This window comes from Choloepus didactylus, chromosome 21 (genome assembly GCF_015220235.1).
Source record: "Choloepus didactylus isolate mChoDid1 chromosome 21, mChoDid1.pri, whole genome shotgun sequence".
NCBI lineage: Eukaryota > Metazoa > Chordata > Mammalia > Pilosa > Megalonychidae > Choloepus > Choloepus didactylus.
This window is the reverse complement of record NC_051327.1, coordinates 1032110-1047251: the sequence shown is the minus strand read 5'-3', so window position 1 is coordinate 1047251 and position 15142 is coordinate 1032110. Positions and strand designations below refer to the sequence as shown.

Genomic DNA, 15142 nt, shown 5'->3' with positions numbered 1-15142 from the left:
CAAAAGATGTGAATATGCACATCTAGGAAGCTCAGAGAACACAAAACAGGATAAACTTGAAGAAAAATATACCCCATTATATATTGTTCACATTATTGAATGCAAAGGACAGGAGAGAATTCTGAAAGCTGCAAGAGAAAAGCAGCATGCTATGCACAAGGGAGTCCTAGTTAGAGGGAGTGCCAATTTCTCATCAGAAACCATGGAGGCAAGAAGGTAGAAATACTTAAACTGCTGAAAGAAAACAACTGTCTACCAAGAATTTTACATCTGATAAGACTTTCTTTTAAACATGAGGTAGAGATTAAGACACTCCCAGATAAACAAAAGCTGGGAGAGTTCCTCACCACTAAAACTGCCCTACGAGCAATGTGAAAGGGGGTTCTTCAGACTGAAAGGAAAGGACGCTAGACAGTTGTTCAAAGTGACGTAAAGAAATAAAGACCTGTGGTAAAGGTAACTATTTGGGTACTTATAAATGCCAATATTATTGTATTGTATTGTTTGGTATGTAACGCCACTGCTTACTTCCTACAGGTGCTAAAATGCAAATATGTAAAAAGAAATGATAAATGTATTGTTTTATATGAACAAAGTACAAAGGTATAAGTGGTAACAAGTACAAAAAGAAAGGTGGGGGAACAGAGGGTTATAGGAAAAGAATATGTGCATGCTATTGAAGTTAAGATATTATCAAACCAAATATGATTGTTATATATTTAGGATATTAAATTTTAACCCCATGATAACCACAAGGAAAATAGATAAAAATAAAGAAAAGAGAAGGCACTCAATATGGTACAACATAAAAAATCAAATAAATATAAAAGCAGACATTAATGGAAGAATTGAGGGACAAAAAAGGTATAAGACATAAAAAGACTAAATAGCAAAATTGCAGAAGAAAGTCCTGCATTATCAGCAGTGACTCTAAATATAAATGGATTGAACTCTCCAGTCAAAAGGCAGAGACTGGCAGAATTGAAGAAAAACATGACCCAACTCTACGCTGTCATCAAGAGACTCACCTAAAGTTCAAACATAAAGGTAGACTGCAAGTGAAAAGATGGGAAAAAAAAGTATGTCATGCAAGTAGTAATCCAAAGAGAGCTGGGATAGCTACACTAATATCAGGCAAAATAGATTTTAAGTAAAAATTGCTTACAAGGGGGTCATGTCACGAACATGGTGAGATAAGACAGTCCTTGAAAAAGCCTTCCCAGAAATTTAGCAAATAAAAGGACAAATCCTACTTTCTCAGAACTCTGGAGATGATAGAGACTGGAGAAGGACTGCACAAATGTTGAATCAAAGACACAGAAAAATCTCAGCAGAAATCCATCCTGGATGCTGATTGGTTCCCATTCCCTTCCCCCTCATTCATTCCCATGCAGGTTGGGAGATACACAGAGGCAGCAGAGCCTAGGTCCTTCCCACTGTAGACTGAGCCTGTAGAGCATCTCACAGCAGTAACTTAGACCTTCACACATATCCAGGCACAGGGACCTAAGTCTGCAGAAACCCAGGGCTCAACACAAGTGCTGAGGAGTGCTGCATACAAAAGAGTCCCAAGGGCTGAAAAAAAAAAAACAGACCACAATAGAAAGTTTGGTAAGAATTGTAGTGTCTTCAATCCAGTTTCAGTTGGCTGGACACCTAAAGGCAAAATGGATTTTTCTGAAGTGTTGCACCTTCCAGGATTAACCACATCTGGTTCCCCAGAGTAAGAGGGAAGAAAGAGAAGGCAGAAAAGCATCACAGAATTAAAAAAGGGGTGGTTGTGGTGGTTAAACAGAACTTCTGTAAGATAGGATGAGTCCAAGAACTGAAAAGTGTAAGGAAAATGGAATTTAAACAAATCATAGATGCTGGGGAGAAAATTCTGCACAGAAACAAACAGAACACATCAAAATTCCCAGAGAAGGAACAGAGGAAAGACAGCTCTCTCCTGGAGATGAAACAATTGCACAAAATGTGCAATCTTAAAAACTTTTTAAATCTTAAAAATCCAGGACAAGATCAGATGAAGAAGAGGAGAGGAAATCTGAACAGCTAAACACAGGCTATTCGTAAAGGTCTAGAATAAGTTAGACCAAGCGTCAAAGAAGACTCTAATGCAAAGCAAAACAACAAAACCCTAGAAAAGAGGGAGAAAATGACCTTCAGAGTTAACTCATCAAGATAATCAGATGCTTAGACATAAGCAAAAAATTATAAGCTATATTAAGAAACAGGAGAATATGGCTAAGTCAAGGAAACAAACAAACAAACAAAAACTTCATAGGGGATGCAGAAGTTGGTGCAACTAATCAAAAATGTGCAAATGAATCTCCTAAATCAATTCAAGAAGATGAAGGAAGATATGCATAAAGAGATAAAGGGTATTAAGAAGACATTGTGTGAGCATAAAGAAGAATTTGAAAGTATGAAAAGAAACATTACAGAAATTATGGGAATAAAAGGCAAAATAATATAGATTAAAAAAAAAACACTGGAAAAGGGGACCTAGAGATAGACAGAAGTTAGAGAAGGGGGAGTGGTTACCTAACATGTATAGACTTGTTAATGATGTTGAACTTACAGTTATGGGAATGGACAGTGGTGATGATAGTTTGTTAATGGGATTATAAGTAACAGTGCTGTACTGAAGGCAAACATGATTGAAAGTGGTTGTTTAAAGTCATGTATCAGGCAAATTAACACTACAAAAATAAAGAAGTTCTTGCATGATCTACTCCAAAGGTATGACACTTGTACAGAGAGTTATATGGGAAACAGAGTGGTATATGGGAAAAACTTCCTATTGCATGCTATGGGCTTTATTTATTAGGAATACTTTACTAGTACCACACCAATACTCGGGGTAAATTATTGGGGGTAATAAGAGTTATGGAGTGTTTTGGGTTATGATAATTGTCTAAAATTGAGAGTGATGGTGATTGCACAACTGAGGATAATGTGAAACATTGTTTATTTTGGATGGAATATATGCTATGGAAATTAGGTATCCCTTACTTAATAAATTAAATCCTCAATCTTGAGGTTTGCTCTTATGAAACTTACTTCTGTAAAGGTGAGGCTAAGCCTACCTATAATTTTGCCTAAGAGTCACCTCCAGAGAACCTCTTTTGTTGCTCAGATGTGGACTCTCGCTCTAAGCCTAACTCTGCAAATAAATTCATTACCCTCCCCTGTACATGGGACATGAATCCCCAGGGTGTGAGTCTCCCTGGTGATGTGGGACATGATTCCCAGGGATGAACCTGGTCCTGGCATCATGGGACTGAGAATGCCTTCTTGACCAAAAGAGAGAAAAGTAATGTAACAAGGTTTCACTGGCTAAGAGATTTCAAATAGAGTTGAGAGGCTGTTCTGCGGGCTACTCTTATGCAAGTTTCAGCTGGATATTGCAAATTGCCACAGTACGTCAAGCCCTGACCAACAGTATTCCCCCAAACCCTAAAGAATACCTAGGTCTCTATCTGAGACTCCATAAAAAGATTCACTCTCTAAGTTTACTCTTCAGGAACTTAAAATCTCCAGATTGTTCCTATGCCAGATAAGTCCTGGAACCCAGAGGCACCAGCCTCTTCAAGAACATCAACCAGATGCATCCCCCTTCCCCATAATGTCAACACCCCTTTTCAATATGAACAAGTTAGAGTGGTCATTTTCTAGATTTCCCTGAAGATTGAAACAGTGATCAAAGGAGAGAGGAGAAGCAAGAGACAAAATAAGATTTAACAAAGGATTGTGAATTCTGAATTATTATACATATATTTCTTTTTAGTCTCTAGTGTATTAGAACAGCTAGAAGAAGAAACTGAAATCATGGAACTGTAACCCATACCATATTTTGAAATTTGCTCTATAACTACGTGTTAAACTGTACTTCGAAAGTTATCACTTTTCTGTATATATGTTATATTTCACAATAAAAATTGTTTTAAAAAAATACATCAGAGGCATACAACAGCAAATTTGAACAAGCAGAAGATTCAGTGAGCTAGAAGACAGATAACTGAACTCATATATTCAGAAGAACAAATAAGAATAGAATAGAAAAAATTAAGCAGTGTCTTGCGGATTTGATTGACAGCATGAAGTGCACAAATATACACATCATGGGTGTCCCAGAAGGAAAAGAGAAGGGAATTGGGGCAGAAAGAATATTTGAGGAAATAATGGCTCAAAATTTCCCAACTCTTATGAAAGACATAACTATACATATCCAAGAAGCTCAATGTACTCCAAACAGAATAATCCTAACAGAACTACTCAGGAACACATACTAATAAGAATGTCAAATGCCAAAGATAAAGAGAGAATCCTCAGGGACTAACTTCTCTGAGTCTGGCTAGCCTGTAAAATTCAGAGAGGATGGAGAAAATGCATTACAAATGATGGTTATTATTGCAGCTTATGAATATAATTTTATATTATGAATTTTATGGATGCAATAGTAATATCCCATACCCCTGGGAAAAAATATTCCAATCCACTGGGGTGTGAGGAGGGTGGTGGTTCTGTTGGAACCTTTTGAATTAGAAATGGGATTGGGACCCTGCCACACACCAGGCATTGCTTTCCGCAAATTCAGAAAGTGCATCATTGCTAGCTTTAGTTCCCTCATCTATAAATTGGAGATAATGGTAGTACTGACCACTTAGGGTTTTTGTTTTTGTTGTTAAACTGACATTTATTGAGCCATTTTCGAGGCATATTGAACCACGTTCCAGGCATGGTTCTAAACAACGTAAATATATTGGTTCATTTAAACCATAACAAACCAGTAAAGAAAGTACTATTTTTATCAGCATTTTACAGCTAAGGAACCTGAGACACGGAGGCGTTAAATCTGGAGTCCCTCTGCTATGGTTCCAACCCAGGCAATTTGTCTCCAGAACCTGGGAAAATGATGAAGTTGTTTAGGCCAATGTCTATGTCACAGTAAGAGCTCAATAAATCTTCGTTGTTGTTGTTGTTGTCAGTTCTAGGCAGAAAGGCTGCCCCAGAATTTCTATTTAGGAAAGGCTTAGGGGTAGCCAGTTTGTTGCAAGAGGGAAGTGTGAAGTGTTTGCATAGCAACCATAGTTTATTGCATAGCAACCATCTGTTTACTTAAATTAGGATGGGATTTGGGCAGGGGAGAGTTAGCCGGCCACTCCATGCCACGCCACTGTCCCATGAAAATTAGCACAGCGGCAGTGAAATCCGAGCTCTCCTCCTAGAGCCGGCCTATGAGCCGGTCCTCTTTCCTCTAAAGCCTCCCCCCTCCCTTTTGAGGCGGATGGTTTCTTCCGTTCCCCAGTCCAGTTCAGGTTCCGCGCTCCTGAGACGCAAGGCGCCGGGGTCACGTGGGAGGGCCGGTGCGCTTTGTGACGCCACCGGCTCCGCCTCTCGGCCCGCCTATCCGCTCACGCCAGCCCCACCTCGCGCGCGTCGCCCGTGCAATCTCTGCCTGAGAAACCCCGGAGTCGGGCGCTCGCCCGAAGCCAGGCCGCGTCCGCCATAGTGCCTGGCTTGGAGGTGTCGCCGACGTTTGGTGAGGGCCCAAAAGCGGCAGGGGGGCAAAACGGAAAAAAAAAAAGAAAGGGAGCCAGCGAAGCCCTTGCCGTTGCCTGGAGGTTTCCGGCCATATTCTGGCTGTTCTGGGCCTAAAGGCGACGGAAGCGAAAGGCGAGAGAAGCTCGGAGCACACGGCGAGAGGAAGCGTCAGGGAGCCTCGGCGGTGTCCCCGGGGTCCTCCAAAGCCACCCGGTCGTTGTGCTGGGGCCGGGGGTGGTGAGGAAGTGCTTCGAGGCCTAGTTGAGGCCTAGTACCGGCTTTGTGTCTGAGGCAGCAGCGGCGGCACCAGCGGCGGCGGCGGCGGCGGCGGGGGGGAGGTGGAGCCGGGGGCGGCCTGCGAGAAGGCCTCTCCTCCGCCGACCGCGCTTTTTTTGGCCTAGGCCGCGGGGCCGCCTGTGGCCTCCGGGCAACAGGCGAAAGGGGTTTGTGTGGGGGTTGGGGCCTGGGCCTGGGGAAGTCGACGCCGGTCGTCCGGAAGCCAGGAGGAGGCGAGAGGCCGCTCGTGGACTCCGGGCCTAGGCCCTCTCCCCTCAACCTCCTCCCGGGGCCTGGGTGAACCCATTCCACGGAAAGAGACCAACCGGGAGGTGCGGCCGCGCTATGGACCCCTGACCCCGCGGGGGTCAATCGGACTCTTAACGTGTGGACTGACCGCTACTGACTGCACCGCCTCTCCCCGTCTCTTGCCGGCCCTTAGCATGAGCGAGGGGGACCCAGCCGGGTGACATTGTGCCCGTTGGCGATTTCTCGATTTCTCCTTTTCCCCGCCCTCGTCTCCCTTCTCCCACATGAAGTGATTCTGAGTATCGGGGTGGGGGGGTGTGTTCTGGATTATTGTTTTACGAACCCCTGCTTGTGGTTGCGGGGTATTTGATCCAAGGCCTTAGGGTCCTTCCGTGTCTTTTGAGTGTTTTGTGTGTGTACATTTTTGCTCTTAAGTTTATAAATATACATATATTGAGAGTGTCCACGTCTCCTCGCTGAACCTTAGGGATCTTTTGGCACCATGTCCTGTGTGCATTATAAATTTTCCTCTAAACTCAACTATGATACTGTCACCTTTGATGGGCTCCACATCTCCCTCTGCGATTTAAAGAAGCAGATTATGGGGAGAGAGAAGCTGAAAGCTGCCGACTGCGACCTGCAGATCACCAACGCGCAAACGAAAGAAGGTAAGCGTCACATAAGCTCCAAATATTTGCTGGTTGAAGAGAGATACTAGTAGTAAAGGTGTCTGACAGAAGACTAACCGCCATTATGTCTCTTGAAGGGCTGTTCGTTCTAATACTTTTAATACAACTTTAATTGATGGCCAAGGGTTGCAGCAGCCTGCGTGGGGTTTAACTGGCTTATTTAATTTGATTTCTGTATAATTGGGTCATTTGTAACAGGCTAATCCAAAAACGTGAAAGTCTGATTATTTTTCTTGATGTTTTTTAAAAATGGGGATGGGGGCGGGGATCTGGATTCTTTGGGTGCCTGCCTTGTGTTGTTTTGTAACTTCTTTTCCCCGTCGGACGGAGGGAAAGAGCATATGCAAGGCTTGTTATTTGTTAAAACAGCAATAAAGATAACGTAATTTTTCTTTTGGGGGATTAATGGCAAATTTATGTCTTCCTTTCTCCTGCCCTTCCTCCATTTTTTTGGAGTTTATTTTTGCGGATTTAATCCAGCCACTTTTTAATGTAATGGTTTTGGAACTTGATATGTTCATATGTGACAGGTTTTGTATTGTGTATAAGTTCCAGAAGTAGTAACACAGTAATTAGGTAGTTGAACTCTTAGTGTACTCTTAAAATTTAACAGTTGGGTAAAGATCAAAAGTACTGGTTTTTCTTTTTTAAAGTAGTAATTGCTGTATTTTACGTGATTATATCGATACGAGGATATTGACAAATAGTAGGTTGCTACCATATGAGTACAAACAAGCCACTGATTGGAATCTCTTAAGTTCTTCTTTTCGAAAGTATTTTATGATATTGGGAATTTATCAGTAGATGAAACCATGTACTGGTGGCCTTTTAAGATTCTTGAGTCTGAACTTGTGTTGTTTTCTTTTTCTCAGTACAGTAACTTTCAATAGGCCAGTCTTTTGAGTTTTATTAATAGAATGAGAAGGAATAAAGTGAAGTTGTAATTAGATTAGGGTATTTTATTGTCACTAAACTTGGTGTAAGGTGTGAGACAAGTTCATTAGTTCAAATGGATTTAGCCTGTAGTGTGTTGAGTGGCATAAATCTTATTGATATAAAAGAGTAGCTTTCCATTTCCAGACATAAGTTTAAGGAATAGCAGTACTAGCATTATGACTCAGAAATATTCATTAAGGAAGAACTTCATTTACTTAAATGATAGCATGTGAAAGATTAATCCCTGCTTCCCCCCACCCCCACTGCCCTTTTTTTTTTTTTTTTTTAACAGATGTCATATCTAAAGAACACTTCATATGAAGCTTTGGTAATTGTAATTATGTGTACCATTCCTCTACTTAAGGAAATGGAAGAATGTGGTCATGAACAGTTGAGAGATAGCTTTTTTTTTTTTACATGTTATTTGAGAAAATACCTTAGGAAAAATACTCTTTTTAAGCCTGCCAAAGCATCCCTTAAGTATTACAGTCATATTTCATTTAGACCATCTTGATACGTTAATGAGTACTTAAGAAAAAGGGAAAGAAAATATAAATATTAGGACTAGAGGATATTAAGGTAGTTTTAATGATCATATGCTATTCGGGTTTCTTAACTTACTGGAGTATTACACAACTGAAGCATTAAGGGCTAGGCTTTGTCCATCTTTTCCATCTAACGATTGAATAAAACTTAGTTTGACTGTTTGGAGTTAAGGTATGGTCGAAGGAATTCTTGTCCATCAAATTTAAGAGCTTTGTGACTTTGTTATTTCTTTCTAGTCCTGGAAGTCTAAATATGTGATAAGTAATTCAAACCCTGAAAGCCAGGAAAGTGCTTTGCCCAGCAGCGTATTTTCTTGTATATATTGTGTAAACTGTCCTTTATTGGAGAAAGCTTTGCCAGTCAATCTAGATGTTATTTAGGAAAAGGAATTGAGAGAGAGAAAAATGTGTGTTTTATGCAGTCCTCAAATTAAGGGAGAAAAAGATATTATTGATAGTGCAGAAGATAAGTCACTTAATGAGTTTTATGGGAAATAGTACCCAATGTCACAAGGCATTTGGCGTAAAAATTCCACTTGGTTTTAGCACCATCCAGTGAATTAAAGAGTGCAAAATAAATGTTTATAGCATCATAATTAGGAGATTGCTCAGAAGAGAACGCTTTAGTTTGTTGTGAATGAATGCTTTAGATTACCTTATTTCTACCATGTCACTATAGAATATTCCTTATAGTTTTGGAAATCTATCCATGTTTAGAACCTTTAAATTTTGATTAGACTAAAATGCTTCAACTGGAATTTCATGTTTTAGGGTTTTTAACTCGTTTATTTATAGACTATTTCAAAAATGAATCCCACATTATTTTTGTTATATACGAAAAACTTGTTATCTTCCTTTTCTGCAGAACACCTCCACTACCCCCCCCCCAAAAAAACTACACACACACACTTTCGTTCTGAACTTTGTGAGAGATTTGAAAGCTGAGTATGAACTACTTTTTGAAGGTCCTTGTTATCTTTCTGACTTTCTCCATTTTCCAAATTCATGTTATTCTTTCCATTCATGCCCTTCATGTTTTTGGATCAAAAATTAACCAGTGAGGAGGAAAACGGTCTTGTGACGCTAAGAGCCTCTTTGTTAAGGAGGTATTTTAAGTAGGAAAATATTTTTAAGGAACAGAGGTTTATGAAATCATTGTAATTCAGGTACATTAAAAGGTTAGGAAGATATCTATTGGGCAGCATGTTAGTTTGACACTGTGCTCTGTTGATCAAATTAATAAGTTGTCTTGGACAGCAGGAACACATTTGAAAGTTGTTAGATATTCAGAAACTTCCTGTCAAGTTTTGTTTCCAGAATTAGCTTTTAAAAAAATTCCTTTTTCCCTGCTTCCAATCTTTCTTTCTCAAAAGTTTGCTTTGGAATTTGGTACTATCATGGACTATTCAAGATATTGATATTCTTACACTGACATACCTTAATCTAGGCAGTTACATCACTAATTGGATACTAAGGTGAGAGATAGTCTACTGCTTGTTATATACTGTAAAGAACCCTTGTTTGAACAAGCATATTTAGTTTATAAGCTTAAAATACTTGGAAGAACAGAGGTAGTCAGCCACTTTGTACTGAGAAACTTAAGTGAAGGGAGTAAATCTAGTAACATTAAAGGAATGAATCTTAATGTCTCAGTCATATAATTGAGAGAGATGGATACATTTGCACATCTCTCAGCAGTGGGTTATTTTCCTTTTTGGTAATTTTGTAAATTACTTCCTTAGCAAATCTTTCTACCATAGTTTAAGTCTTAATTTCTTAATTTCATTCTTAAAGTATTGCAAATAGTTCAAGGAGTAGAAGAATAAGATCCATTCATCCTCACTCTTTGTCTTCTGTGAAAGTGACATATCTGTTCATCCAGTTTCTTAAGCCGGGAAACCAGGAATTTATGACTGTTTCCTCTTGTTCCTTCTACCCTTTCTCCCCTTAAATATTCAGACCATCAGCAAGCCTTGTTGATTCTCCCTCAAAATATTCTCTCTCTGCCATGTCCTAGCACAAGCCATCATCTCTTACCTGGACAGTGCAGCAGGCTCCTTATTAGTCACCATTTCTATTCCTGTTTCCCCTACACTTTATTCTCTCCTTAGATGCCAGAGTCATCTATTTTTTTTTTTTTTTTGTAATATAAAATATAAAACAAATCATGTCACCACTTTGTTTAAAATCCTTCAGTAACTTCCTGTTGTACTTAGAAACAAAAAATAAATCAATGTATGATCTGTACCTTAAAAGCTGTATTTCATATCATTTTTTTCTCTTTTGTTTTCTTTAGCATTTCTGGCATTTTTGTTTTTTTTCTACATGATGTCCCTCTGCCTGAAACATTCTTTTCCCAGTTTTTTGCACATCTGGCTGGCCTCTCAGTCTTTAAGTCTCAAATGTTAGTCCTTAAAGAGACCTTTTGTGAATCAGAATTCTATCTAAAGTAACATCCTACATCTAATTCTTTATATAAAACCATTTTCTCCTTATTCATATGTCATAATGTAATTTTTAGTCTGTCTTCCCAGTAATACACTCCATGAGGCAGGGATCATAATACTCAATTCATGTTTAGGGACTAGAAGAGACAGAATTTCATTCAAAATAAAGCTTTTTCTCATAGTTCACAAGTGCAGCATTTCTGGCTTAAACTAGAAAATGTCTTTGTCTTTCTGAGATTTTGGGTTCTGCAGAAGTGGCGGTACTAGAACCAAGAACCTGCTGACACTATTTGGTGTCGTTTGAAGAGAAGCCTCCTTATAGCTTTGACTGTGTGTTCTGATAATCAGTAATGTAGAGTGAGGAACGTGTGGTTTTTAATACTCTCTTAAATTTAAGTCCATTTCCCATAAAATTTATATTTGGTTGAAGTTTTCTGATTCCAAGGGACTATGACTTAGTCAAATCCCCAAATAGAAATATGACTCTTTTATCTTTTTATTTACAGAATACACTGATGATAATGCTCTAATTCCTAAGAATTCATCTGTGATTGTTAGAAGAATTCCCATTGGAGGTGTTAAATCTACAAGCAAGACATATGTTATGTAAGTTTTTATCAAATCTGATGTATTTTGAGTTTTTCAAAGCAGACTTTGTGAGAAAAACATGTATTTTAGAACTGAACTCATCACTTTATGCTTAATGAGTGTATCTTCTCAACTATGAGGATGGTTTTTTTTTCCTGATTTTTACCCCCAGTTAAATTAACTTAGCCTATGGTTAGTAATAAGAAAATTTTTGTTCTACATAAGCAGTTTACAAAGACAAGGAAGTGATGTTCAAATCAGTAAATATTTCTGTACTCTTCTTTGGTTTTTATGTGCCTGCACAATATATTTTTCTGTTTTACTGTTTTCTTCACTACAGAGATGTTTATAAGTGTCTTAAGAGATGTGTCCTACTGAATATTTCGACAGTTTCAGGAGTGTTCAGGGTTGCTAACATTTGCTCCATATCAATAAGGGGCTTTGATTGGAAGGCCATAGAATTATAAAGAGTTTATAAGTGCAGACTCTGGAATTCTAAGTACAGGCTTAGGTTTGACTCCCTTTATTGCTTCATACCAGTTGTGTTACCTTGGTAAGTTACCTAAAGTCCCTATGCCACAGATTTCCTGTAAAGTAAAATGGGGATATGAGTACTTAAGTCATAAGAGGTTGTAAAGAAGAAATGAACAATGGCTTGGCTCTTGGTAAATGCCTAGTATATTGTTGGGGTAAGAACACAGCAATATCTCAGGACTACTCTAGAGCTTAAGGAATTCACTTAAGTGACAGGATTAAAACTTCATATCCTGAATTTTCTCAGCTTCCTTGCAATTTTAATAGTGATATCAGAACTATAATATGAGAAAAGGGCAGCAACTGGGCTGTTTAAAGAATGGTGATTTTTAGGTGCTTTCTTTGAAATTTTGGCAAATTCTGGTTTTGGTCAATGAAAAATTATGGAACTTGCCAGTCGTAGGAAATGGAATGTATTTCTGGAATTGAGGAATATTAAAGTTAACCTATTGGAGCTTTACCTCATGTGAACAAGTATTCATTCTATTATCATTAGTTTGTTACAGAGTTACATTCCATATCTCAACATGTGGCAGTTCTTTTGTGTAATATTTTGGTATAGTAACAATTTCAAAAGCCATATTTTTATTTTGTTTTTTTTTGTTGTAATCACCAAGTGAACTTAAGGGTATGTACTTTTAGGTTTGTATAATTTCAAGAAATTATAAGGGGAGAATTCTTACAGTCTAGTATGAAATCACACTTTAATTTACCAAGTGCTTATTTTAATAGCAAATAATGCAATTCCAGTAGATTTCTTGATAATCAGAAACTCTTTGGAAAAGAAGTAACTACATGGCAAAATAAGTTGCCTCTTACACAGGGTTGTGTATAATTCACTGTACCTAGGATTTCCTTTGTATAAATTTGCCTCGTAAAATGCCTGAATTTGTTGCGCAAATACTAGAAAATGAAAATTTGATTTTTATCACAGAACTTCCACATCGCACAAACCTAGTTCAGATGCTGACACTGCTTTATAATTGGGGCAGTGTAAACTTACTAAAACTAAGCATTAAAGACTACTTAACAACCCAACCCTCTTTTTTGTCCTGTGTGGGCTTTTAAAGGAGTTGCTTCTTGGGATTATTTATATGCACTTTTAAACATTGAACTGTTCAGTTCTCCATAACAACCATTTAACTCATTCTTTTAACTAAAATACTATTAATCAGACTGTATGTTGCTTTACTGTATGTTAGAATTCTTGTTTAGTCTTTGGTTGTTATTTTGACAAGCTTTAAAAGTAAGCCTGTCTTTCTGGATTTGAAATTTAGCTTTTAGAGAACAGCAGTTTCTCAGAGATCCAAATCCTAAATAACAGCAGTGGTCTTGCTTTAAGAAAATTTAATATATGAAAATTTACATTTGAACCAATTAAAAAACTAGGTAAAAATGTAATTTAATTATTTAATCTATTAAGAATTAACCACAAGGTTTCTTTAACACATTAAAATCTCTGTACTTACCTTTCAGAAAATGTTTGTAAGTGGCAAGGTACACCTATTCTAAAATTCCCCAGTATGGATTCCAACCCCTGCACAAATGCATCCTTAACTGTTCAAAGGTGATAATGATTTAACAAAGTAATGTATTCATTACTGTATTATGGAGCCATAGTGTATTCGTGGCTGTTTTAAAATCTTTGTTGCAAATAAAAAGTATGTTATTAAAAATGTGTGATGGGAGGTATAAAAATTTATTAGCACAAAAGGTTCATAAGTAGCTGCTCAGTATCTAATGTTATTTTTTGTTGTTTCCCTTTGTTTTTTAGAAGTCGAACTGAACCAGTGATGGGAACTTCAAAAGCAGTATGTAAAAACACAATCTCACACTTTTCTACACATTGCTTTTACCTTTATAATGTAGCAGTGAAGTAAATCATTTTAGAAATTTATATCCAACCGATCGTAGTACATATTGTAAATAAAATGTATTTTCATGACAGATCAGTTGAATATGGATATATATGGCATGATTTGCACACTTATTTTGTAGAAATGGGTAATTTGTGCCCAGAAAACACTGTTTCGTATTGAATATGATAGAATTCTCCTTTTTGATACTGTGTTGTACAGTTAATGTATGATCCTTTTTAGATCACGTAGGTTTTACACTAAAGAACATGATAACATGTTCTGCATCTGTCTGTCTATAGTTAGTATTTTGTATGTTATGTACAGGCTGTTGTGTGCTTTTTGTTTCTTACAATAAAAAAAATGTTTGGAGTGTATATTTTGCCATTTTCACGTTGTATCACTTAGTTTTTGTTAGTTTTTTTTTTCCCTGACTGATTGGTGGCTTTGAAAATGCATTAGCAACATGCAAAGTTTATATTAAGATTAATGCTTTCTCCAAGTTCAAACACAGCATAGAAAAGATATTTCCAGAGAGAAGACCCTTTGGTTCAGCTTTATTATTTAGTCTTCTGTGTTTGGCAATTTTGATCTCTATTCTTTGTTTATAACCATATTGTAAAGTGAAATCTGAGGTTGGGCCCTGCATACTGCCCACAAGTATATAAATGATGCAGTGATTTTGAAGATTTTACCCAATTGGGTACATTGTTTTCAGAATTTAATAAGAGGTCTTCCGTTTCTATGTAGTCTACTCAGATGTCCAAATTAAAATATTTCCCTTTTATAAGATATTAATTGTAGGCTTTAAAAGCTGTAGCTTCAGAGGTAACTCCCCTTAACCGGGTAGCATCTTAACTTTTGTTATCACAGATTAACCTTTTGTATGATACCATTTTGACTTAAGCTCTTAAGCAAAAGGCAGCAGCATTCCTAAGTTGTGGGGTGAAACATGATCTGTTTCAGAACACAGGTCTGTAGTAATTGGGGTTTTGTAAATTGGATGATTTTACTGCTCAGGCTTGATATTGTACACAATGCAAGATGTCTGAAATCTTTATTTAGAATTCAAGGTTATTGCTTGCTGTTTCACTTTCTCCTCTTTAAATACTACTGATCTTTAATTGTGTATGAGGCATTTCACTAACCTTGGATCACTGGATCTTAAACATGATAAAATAGAATATCTGAACTTTGGACTTGTTCTCTAAAATATATGGCCTTTAGTTCTCATGGAACTAAATACAGTGATTCAAAGATCAAAACTCTTAGTGTTTGGGGTTTTTGTTTTTTGTTTTTTCCTCTTTTTGGGAAATGGAGGGGCGTTTTTGTTTTTGTTTTTTTGTTTTTTGTTTTTTTCTTTTTTTGAGCATAATGCTGTAAAAACTGTCCAAGTTTCTGTTTTGCTGGTGATTGATTTAAAATTGATTTTTATGTATCCAAATGCTAGCACAAATTAGATGGACTATCCTGGT

The 15142-nt window shown here is 37.6% G+C and overlaps 1 protein-coding gene across 2 annotated transcripts in view; it reads left to right on the top strand.

Moving 5' to 3' along the window:
• The first annotated feature begins 6574 nt into the window (after positions 1–6574).
• RBBP6 (RB binding protein 6, ubiquitin ligase) overlaps positions 6575–15142 on the top strand; it is a 28604-nt gene continuing 20036 nt past the window's right edge. For both annotated transcript variants that reach the window (XM_037813898.1, XM_037813899.1), the window contains exons 1-3: positions 6575–6740; positions 11196–11295; positions 13586–13622. In XM_037813898.1, coding sequence (XP_037669826.1) covers positions 6575–6740; positions 11196–11295; positions 13586–13622 — 303 coding nt within the window. The remainder of the gene's footprint in view (positions 6741–11195; positions 11296–13585; positions 13623–15142) is intronic.